Source organism: Oncorhynchus mykiss, chromosome 27 (assembly GCF_057628025.1).
Source record: "Oncorhynchus mykiss isolate SJ-2025 chromosome 27, ASM5762802v1, whole genome shotgun sequence".
Classification (NCBI taxonomy): Eukaryota; Metazoa; Chordata; class Actinopteri; order Salmoniformes; family Salmonidae; genus Oncorhynchus; species Oncorhynchus mykiss.
In genome coordinates this window covers 37,627,001-37,637,500 of record NC_143048.1, presented here as the reverse complement: position 1 = coordinate 37,637,500, position 10,500 = coordinate 37,627,001, and the positions used below count along the sequence as shown (strand labels likewise).

Here is a 10,500-nt window from a genome sequence, read left to right as displayed (position 1 = left end):
GGTTTCACTCCACAGTGTGGTTAGGAATGAGTTCATGGTTTCACTCCACAGTGTAGTTAGGAATGAGTTCATGGTTTCACTCCACAGTGTGGTTAGGAATGAGTTCATGGTTTCACTCCACAGTGTAGTTAGGAATGAGTTCATGGTTTCACTCCACAGTGTGGTTGGGAATGAGTTCATGGTTTCACTCCAGAGTGTGGTTAGGAATGAGTTCATGGTTTCACTCCACAGTGTGGTTGGGAATGAGTTCATGGTTTCACTCCACAGTGTGGTTAGGAATGAGTTCATGGTTTCACTCCACAGTGTGGTTGGGAATGAGTTCATGGTTTCACTCCACAGTGTGGTTAGGAATGAGTTCATGGTTTCACTCCACAGTGTGGTTGGGAATGAGTTCATGGTTTCACTCCACAGTGTGGTTAGGAATGAGTTCATGGTTTCACTCCACAGTGTGGTTAGGAATGAGTTCATGGTTTCACTCCACAGTGTAGTTAGGAATGAGTTCATGGTTTCACTCCACAGTGTGGTTGGGAATGAGTTCATGGTTTCACTCCACAGTGTGGTTAGGAATGAGTTCATGGTTTCACTCCACAGTGTGGTTAGGAATGAGTTCATGGTTTCACTCCAGAGTGTGGTTAGGAATGAGTTCATGGTTTCACTCCACAGTGTGGTTGGGAATGAGTTCATGGTTTCACTCCACAGTGTGGTTAGGAATGAGTTCATGGTTTCACTCCACAGTGTGGTTAGGAATGAGTTCATGGTTTCACTCCACAGTGTGGTTAGGAATGAGTTCATGGTTTCACTCCACAGTGTGGTTTGGAATGAGTTCATGGTTTCACTCCACAGTGTGGTTAGGAATGAGTTCATGGTTTCACTCCACAGTGTGGTTAGGAATGAGTTCATGGTTTCACTCCAGAGTGTAGTTAGGAATGAGTTCATGGTTTCACTCCACAGTGTGGTTGGGAATGAGTTCATGGTTTCACTCCACAGTGTGGTTAGGAATGAGTTCATGGTTTCACTCCACAGTGTGGTTGGGAATGAGTTCATGGTTTCACTCCACAGTGTGGTTAGGAATGAGTTCATGGTTTCACTCCACAGTGTGGTTGGGAATGAGTTCATGGTTTCACTCCACAGTGTGGTTAGGAATGAGTTCATGGTTTCACTCCACAGTGTGGTTAGGAATGAGTTCATGGTTTCACTCCACAGTGTAGTTAGGAATGAGTTCATGGTTTCACTCCACAGTGTGGTTGGGAATGAGTTCATGGTTTCACTCCACAGTGTGGTTAGGAATGAGTTCATGGTTTCACTCCACAGTGTGGTTAGGAATGAGTTCATGGTTTCACTCCAGAGTGTGGTTAGGAATGAGTTCATGGTTTCACTCCACAGTGTGGTTGGGAATGAGTTCATGGTTTCACTCCACAGTGTGGTTAGGAATGAGTTCATGGTTTCACTCCACAGTGTGGTTAGGAATGAGTTCATGGTTTCACTCCACAGTGTGGTTAGGAATGAGCTCATGGTTTCACTCCACAGTGTGGTTTGGAATGAGTTCATGGTTTCACTCCACAGTGTGGTTAGGAATGAGTTCATGGTTTCACTCCACAGTGTGGTTAGGAATGAGTTCATGGTTTCACTCCAGAGTGTAGTTAGGAATGAGTTCATGGTTTCACTCCACAGTGTGGTTAGGAATGAGTTCATGGTTAGGAATGGGAGGAGGGAGTATGGGGGTGGGTTACTCACTTGACGTAGTCGTGTCCTGATCGGGGGGGCAGAGTGGATCTGCCTTTGGGTCCTCCCGTCTCATCTTTATCCACACTGATCCACTCTACAGGACACACATCAATCAACCAATCACACAGTGACACACAGTGACACACAGAGACACACACAGAGACACACACAAAGACACACAGACAGTGACACACACAGAGACACACACAGAGAGACAGAGACACACAGAGACACACACAGACACAGAGGCACACACAGAGACACACACACAGAGACACACACAGCCAGACAGAGACACACACAGAGACAGACAGAGACAGACAGAGACACACACACACAGACACACACACAGAGACACACACAGAGACACACACACAGAGACACACACAGAGACACACACAGCCAGACAGAGACACACACAGAGACAGACAGAGACAGACAGAGACACAGAGACACACACAGACACACACACAGAGACACACACAGACACACACAGAGACACACACAACCAGACAGAGACACACACAGAGACAGACAGAGACACACACAGACAGACAGAGACACACACACAGACAGAGACACACACAGAGACATACAGACACACACACAGACAGAGACACACACAGACACACACAGACACACACACAGACAGAGACACACACAGAGACATACAGACACACACACAGAGACACACAGACACACAAACAGAGACACACACAGACACACACACAGAGACAGACAGAGACACACAGACACACAAACAGAGACACACACAGACACACACACAGAGACACACACAGAGACACACACAGAGACACACACAGAGACACACAGACAGAGTGTTACCATAGAGCCTCTCCCTGGTGCCCATCCTCTCTGCTGGCACGCGGACCCTCATAGACCCTCTGATGTTGCCCGTCTCCTCCCCTCTGTGGGACAGGTAGGTATGGAACTGCTGTGCCGTACTGCCTATCATGGACTTCAGAGCCAACACACACTCTCCTGAGGGGAAGAAACACACACACACACCATTAGTATAACACACCAGGGTTTCGTTAGGCGAAAATAGACGGCTTTTGGCAAAAATAAATAAATGAAAAGCCGATAAATAAAATTGGCACTTTTTTTTCAAAGTATCTGTCTTCTTCAAACAAGCCTTGCAGAGCTGAACAAATATTACAACAAATATTATGGCTGAACTCAAATGTGCTGGTTGATAAAATACCTGTATTTATGGGAAAGATGTTTGAAAAGGGTATTTTGTTCTTAAATGATAACGTAAATTGTAATGGTAGAGTTATGTCCTTCATGGAGTTATCAGAATTGTACGGGAAAGTCTGTTCAATCCAAGAGTACAACCAATTGATTACAGCATTACCCCAAATATGGAGGAGGCAGGTGGCAGTGGGAGGAGGTAGGGAACTGGTCTGTCTGCCCAATATAAAGGATCAATACTGGAGGAGGCAGGTGGCAGCAGGAGGAGGTAGGGAACTGGTCTGTCTGCCCAATATAAAGGATCAATACTAGAGGAGGCAGGTGGCAGCAGGAGGAGGTAGGGAACTGGTCTGTTTGCCCAATTTAAAGGATCAAAACTGGAGGAGGCAGGTGGCAGCAGGAGGAGGTAGGGAACTGGTCTGTCTGCCCAATATAAAGGATCAAAACTGGAGGAGGCAGGTGGCAGCAGGAGGAGGTAAGGAACTGGTCTGTCTGCCCAATTTAAAGGATCAAAACTGGAGGAGGCAGGTGGCAGCAGGAGGAGGTAGGGAACTGGTCTGTCTGCCCAATATAAAGGATCAAAACTGGAGGAGACAGGTGGCAGCAGGAGGAGGTAGGGAACTGGTCTGTCTGCCCAATATAAAGGATCAAAACTGGAGGAGGCAGGTGGCAGCAGGAGGAGGTAGGGAACTGGTCTGTCTGCCCAATATAAAGGATCAAAACTGGAGGAGGCAGGTGGCAGCAGGAGGAGGTAGGGAACTGGTCTGTCTGCCCCATATAAAGAATCAAAACTGGTGGAGGAATAAAAATAGCCTAAATAGGAAAGTATACCAGTTTCATTTGATGACCAGGATGTTGACAACTATGCCATACAGATTGTAAAATAGTTGGGAAGAGATTTTTGATGTACTGATTCCATGGTACAGGGTGTAAGAGTTGATATATAAAACAACGCAAGATTCAACACTTTGTGCTTTTCAGCTAAAATTATTATATTGAATTCTTGCCACCAACAGAATGTTGACTATTTGGGGCATAAAATCATCAAAGCACTGCAGATTTTGTTGTGAGGATACAGAATCAACAGACCATTTATTTTGGTATTGCCCTCAGGTAGCCTGTTTCTGGTCTCAGGTTCAGGAATGGATGAAAAAGCATAACATTAATCTAAAATTGACCCTAGAAATAGTACTGTTAGGAGCTCTGGAGAGACCGGGTCAGTCAATTACTAATATGCTAGTACTGATAGTAAAAGTATTTATCTTCAACAAGCAATCTGTAGATTCTATTCGATTAGATAGATTCCAATTGTACGTTAAACATCATAGCATAGTTGAAAGATAAAGTGCCTTGCGAAAGTATTCGGCCCCCTTGAACTTCGCGACCTTTTGCCACATTTCAGGCTTCAAACATAAAGATATAAAACTGTATTTTTTTGTCAAGAATCAACAACAAGTGGGACACAATCATGAAGTGGAACGACATTTTTGGGATATTTCAAACTTTTTTAACAAATCAAAAACTGAAAAATTGGGCGTGCAAAATTATTCAGCCCCCTTAAGTTAATACTTTGTAGCACCACCTTTTGCTGGGATTACAGCTGTAAGTCGCTTGGGGTATGTCTCTATCAGTTTTGCACATCGAGAGACTAACATTTTTTCCCATTCCTCCTTGCAAAACAGCTCGAGCTCAGTGAGGTTGGATGGAGAGCATTTATGAACAGCAGTTTTCAGTTCTTTCCACAGATTCTCGATTGGATTCAGGTCTGGACTTTGACTTGGCCATTCTAACACCTGGATATGTTTATTTTTTAACCATTCCATTGTAGATTTTGCTTTATGTTTTGGATCATTGTCTTGTTGGAAGACAAATCTCCGTCCCAGTCTCAGGTCTTTTGCAGACTCCATCAGGTTTTCTTCCAGAATGGTCCTGTATTTGGCTCCATCCATCTTCCCATCAATCTTCCCTGTCCCTGCTGAAGAAAAGCAGGCCCAAACCATGATGCTGCCACCACCATGTTTGACAGTGGGGATGGTGTGTTCAGGGTGATGAGCTGTGTTGCTTTTACGCCAAACATAACGTTTTGCATTGTTGCCAAAAAGTTCAATTTTGATTTCATCTGACCAGAGCACCTTCTTCCACATGTTTGGTGTGTCTCCCAGGTGGCTTGTGGCAAACTTTAAGCGACACTTTTTATGGATATCTTTAAGAAATGGCTTTCTTCTTGCCACTCTTCCATAAAGGCCAGATTTGTGCAATATACGACTGATTGTTGTCCTATGGACAGAGTCTCCCACCTCAGCTGTAGATCTCTGCAGTTCATCCAGAGTGATCATGGGCCTCTTGGCTGCATCTCTGATCAGTCTTCTCCTTGGATGAGCTGAAAGTTTAGAGGGACGGCCAGGTCTTGGTAGATTTGCAGTGGTCTGATACTCCTTCCATTTCAATATTATCGCTTGCACAGTGCTCCTTGGGATGTTTAGTGTAGTGTTTGATAGTGTCTTGATGTTGTAGTGTTTAAAGTGTCTTGATGCTGTAGTGTTTGATAGTGTCTTGATGCTGTAGTGTTTGATAGTGTCTTGATGCTGTAGTGTTTGACAGTGTCTTGATGCTGTAGTGTTTGATAGTGTCTTGATGCTGTAGTGTTTGACAGTGTCTTGATGCTGTAGTGTTTGATAGTGTCTTGATGCTGTAGTGTTTTAGCGTGTCTTGATGCTGTAGTGTTTGATAGTGTCTTGATGCTGTAGTGTTTGATAGTGTCTTGATGCTGTAGTGTTTTAACGTGTCTTGATGCTGTAGTGTTTGATAGTGTCTTGATGCTGTAGTGTTTGATAGTGTATTGATGCTGTAGTGTTTGATAGTGTCTTGATGCTGTAGTGTTTGACAGTGGCTTGATGCTGTAGTGTTTGATAGTGTCTTGATGCTGTAGTGTTTGATAGTGTCTTGATGCTGTAGTGTTTGACAGTGTCTTGATACTGTAGTGTTTGATAGTGTCTTGATGCTGTAGTGTTTTAGCGTGTCTTGATGCTGTAGTGTTTGATAGTGTCTTGATGCTGTAGTGTTTGATAGTGTCTTGATGCTGTAGTGTTTGATAGTGTCTTGATGCTGTAGTGTTTGATAGTGTCTTGATGCTGTAGTGTTTTAGCGTGTCTTGATGCTGTAGTGTTTGATAGTGTCTTGATGCTGTAGTGTTTTAGCGTGTCTTGATGCTGTAGTGTTTGATAGTGTCTTGATGCTGTATTGTTTGATAGTGTCTTGATGCTGTAGTGTTTGATAGTGTCTTGATGCTGTAGTGTTTTATAGTGTGTTGATGCTGTAGTGTTTGATAGTGTCTTGATGCTGTAGTGTTTTAGTGTGTCTTGATGCTGTAGTGTTTTAGTGTGTCTTGATGCTGTAGTGTTTGATAGTGTCTTGATGCTGTAGTGTTGGATAGTGTCTTGATGCTGTAGTGTTTTATAGTGTGTTGATGCTGTAGTGTTTGATAGTGTATTGATGCTGTAGTGTTTGATAGTGTCTTGATGCTGTAGTGTTTGATAGTGTCTTGATGCTGTAGTGTTTGATAGTGTCTTGATGCTGTAGTGTTTGATAGTGTCTTGATGCTGTAGTGTTTGATAGTGTCTTGATGCTGTAGTGTTTGATAGTGTCTTGATGTTGTATTGTTTGATAGTGTCTTGATGCTGTAGTGTTTGATAGTGTCTTGATGCTGTAGTGTTTTAGCGTGTCTTGATGTTGTATTGTTTGATAGTGTCTTGATGCTGTAGTGTTTGATAGTGTCTTGATGCTGTAGTGTTTTAGCGTGTCTTGATGCTGTAGTGTTTGATAGTGTCTTGATGCTGTAGTGTTTGATAGTGTCTTGATGCTGTAGTGTTTGATAGTGTCTTGATGCTGTAGTGTTTGATAGTGTCTTGATGCTGTAGTGTTTTAGCGTGTCTTGATGCTGTAGTGTTTGATAGTGTCTTGATGCTGTAGTGTTTGATAGTGTCTTGATGCTGTAGTGTTTTAGCGTGTCTTGATGCTGTAGTGTTTGATAGTGTCTTGATGCTGTAGTGTTTGATAGTGTCTTGATGCTGTAGTGTTGGATAGTGTCTTGATGCTGTAGTGTTTTAGCGTGTCTTGATGCTGTAGTGTTTGATAGTGTCTTGATGCTGTAGTGTTTTAGCGTGTCTTGATGCTGTAGTGTTTGATAGTGTCTTGATGCTGTAGTGTTTGATAGTGTCTTGATGCTGTAGTGTTTGATAGTGTCTTGATGCTGTAGTGTTTGATAGTGTCTTGATGCTGTAGTGTTTGATAGTGTCTTGATGCTGTAGTGTTTTAGCGTGTCTTAATGCTGTAGTGTTTGATACTGTCTTCATGCTGTAGTGTTTGATAGTGTCTTGATCCTGTAGTGTTTGATAGTGTCTTGATGCTGTAGTGTTTTAGTGTGTCTTGATGCTGTAGTGTTTTAGCGTGTCTTGATGCTGTAGTGTTTGATAGTGTCTTGATGCTGTAGTGTTTGATAGTGTCTTGATGCTGGAGTGTTTTAGCGTGTCTTGATGCTGTAGTGTTTGATAGTGTCTTGATGCTGTAGTGTTGGATAGTGTCTTGATGCTGAGTGTTTGATAGTGTCTTGATGCTGTAGTGTTTGATAGTGTCTTGATGCTGTAGTGTTTTAGTGTGTCTTGATGCTGTAGTGTTTGATAGTGTCTTGATGCTGTAGTGTTGGATAGTGTCTTGATGCTGAGTGTTTGATAGTGTCTTGATGCTGTAGTGTTTGATAGTGTCTTGATGCTGTAGTGTTTTAGTGTGTCTTGATGCTGTAGTGTTTGATAGTGTCTTGATCCTGTAGTGTTTGATAGTGTCTTGATGCTGTAGTGTTTGATAGTGTCTTGATGCTGTAGTGTTTTAGTGTGTCTTGATGCTGTAGTGTTTTAGTGTGTCTTGATGCTGTAGTGTTTGATAGTGTCTTGATCCTGTAGTGTTTGATAGTGTCTTGATGCTGTAGTGTTTGATAGTGTCTTGATGCTGTAGTGTTTTAGTGTGTCTTGATGCTGTAGTGTTTGATAGTGTCTTGATGCTGTAGTGTTTGATAGTGTCTTGATGCTGTAGTGTTTTAGTGTGTCTTGATGCTGTAGTGTTTGATAGTGTCTTGATGCTGTAGTGTTTGATAGTGTCTTGATGCTGTAGTGTTTGATAGTGTCTTGATGCTGTAGTGTTTATAGTGTCTTGATGCTGTAGTGTTTGATAGTGTCTTGATGCTGTAGTGTTTGATAGTGTCTTGATGCTGTAGTGTTTGATAGTGTCTTGATGCTGTAGTGTTTGATAGTGTCTTGATGCTGTAGTGTTTGATAGTGTCTTGATGCTGTAGTGTTTGATAGTGTCTTGATGCTGTAGTGTTTGATAGTGTCTTGATGCTGTAGTGTTTTATAGTGTGTTGATGCTGTAGTGTTTTAGTGTGTCTTGATGCTGTAGTGTTTGATAGTGTATTGATGCTGTAGTGTTTGATAGTGTCTTGATGCTGTAGTGTTTGACAGTGTCTTGATGCTGTAGTGTTTGATAGTGTCTTGATGCTGTAGTGTTTTAGCGTGTCTTGATGCTGTAGTGTTTGATAGTGTCTTGATGCTGTAGTGTTTGATAGTGTCTTGATGCTGTGGTGTTTTAGTGTGTCTTGATGCTGTAGTGTTTTAGCGTGTCTTGATGCTGTAGTGTTTGATAGTGTCTTGATGCTGTAGTGTTTTAGCGTGTCTTGATGCTGTAGTGTTTGATAGTGTCTTGATGCTGTATTGTTTGATAGTGTCTTGATGCTGTAGTGTTTGATAGTGTCTTGATGCTGTAGTGTTTGATAGTGTCTTGATGCTGTAGTGTTTTATAGTGTGTTGATGCTGTAGTGTTTGATAGTGTCTTGATGCTGTAGTGTTTGACAGTGGCTTGATGCTGTAGTGTTTGATAGTGTCTTGATGCTGTAGTGTTTGATAGTGTCTTGATGCTGTAGTGTTTGATAGTGTCTTGATGCTGTATTGTTTGATAGTGTCTTGATGCTGTAGTGTTTTAGCGTGTCTTGATGCTGTAGTGTTTGATAGTGTCTTGATGCTGTATTGTTTGATAGTGTCTTGATGCTGTAGTGTTTGACAGTGTCTTGATGCTGTAGTGTTTGATAGTGTCTTGATGCTGTAGTGTTTTAGCGTGTCTTGATGCTGTAGTGTTTGATAGTGTCTTGATGCTGTATTGTTTGATAGTGTCTTGATGCTGTAGTGTTTTAGCGTGTCTTGATGCTGTAGTGTTTGATAGTGTCTTGATGCTGTATTGTTTGATAGTGTCTTGATGCTGTAGTGTTTGACAGTGTCTTGATGCTGTAGTGTTTGATAGTGTCTTGATGCTGTAGTGTTTTAGCGTGTCTTGATGCTGTAGTGTTTGATAGTGTCTTGATGCTGTATTGTTTGATAGTGTCTTGATGCTGTAGTGTTTGATAGTGTCTTGATGCTGTAGTGTTTTATAGTGTGTTGATGCTGTAGTGTTTGATAGTGTCTTGATGCTGTGGTGTTTTAGTGTGTCTTGATGCTGTAGTGTTTCAGCGTGTCTTGATGCTGTAGTGTTTGATAGTGTCTTGATGCTGTAGTGTTTTAGCGTGTCTTGATGCTGTAGTGTTTGATAGTGTCTTGATGCTGTAGTGTTTGATAGTGTCTTGATGCTGTAGTGTTTTAGCGTGTCTTGATGCTGTAGTGTTTGATAGTGTCTTGATGCTGTAGTGTTTGATAGTGTATTGATGCTGTAGTGTTTGATAGTGTCTTGATGCTGTAGTGTTTGATAGTGTCTTGATGCTGTAGTGTTGGATAGTGTCTTGATGCTGAGTGTTTGATAGTGTCTTGATGCTGTAGTGTTTGATAGTGTCTTGATGCTGTAGTGTTTGATAGTGTCTTGATGCTGTAGTGTTTGATAGTGTCTTGATGCTGTAGTGTTTGATAGTGTCTTGATGCTGTAGTGTTTGATAGTGTCTTGATGCTGTAGTGTTTTAGTGTGTCTTGATGCTGTAGTGTTTGATAGTGTCTTGATGCTGTAGTGTTTTAGTGTGTCTTGATGCTGTAGTGTTTGATAGTGTCTTGATGCTGTAGTGTTTGATAGTGTCTTGATGCTGTAGTGTTTGATAGTGTCTTGATGCTGTAGTGTTTATAGTGTCTTGATGCTGTAGTGTTTGATAGTGTCTTGATGCTGTAGTGTTTGATAGTGTCTTGATGCTGTAGTGTTTGATAGTGTCTTGATGCTGTAGTGTTTATAGTGTCTTGATGCTGTAGTGTTTGATAGTGTCTTGATGCTGTAGTGTTTGATAGTGTCTTGATGCTGTAGTGTTTTAGCGTGTGTTGATGTTGTATTGTTTGTCCTTCATGTTCTAATACATTAATGTTACTCCTTCCTTGTGTTTTTTTTGGAATAAAAAAATAAAAAATCCAATTGGCACTGGCCAATTGTCAGGGAAAATCAAAAGATCACATTGCAATATATATCTTTTTTGCCTACTCATTGATTAAATAGGGCTACCGAGTGGCGCAGCGGTCTAAGGCACTCCATCTCAGTGCTAGAGGCGTCACT

At 41.9% G+C, this 10,500-nt stretch overlaps 1 protein-coding gene across 1 annotated transcript in view; it reads right to left on the bottom strand.

The window, feature by feature from the left end:
* The window catches only part of LOC110507218 (phosphatidylinositol 3,4,5-trisphosphate 5-phosphatase 2A), a 104,963-nt gene that overhangs the window by 7,552 nt on the left and 86,911 nt on the right, over window positions 1-10,500 (bottom strand). The window contains exons 22-23 of the mRNA XM_036965056.2: window positions 2,572-2,727; window positions 1,735-1,819 (exon numbers count right to left, since the gene is read on the bottom strand). Coding sequence (XP_036820951.2) covers window positions 1,735-1,819; window positions 2,572-2,727 — 241 coding nt within the window. The remainder of the gene's footprint in view (window positions 1-1,734; window positions 1,820-2,571; window positions 2,728-10,500) is intronic.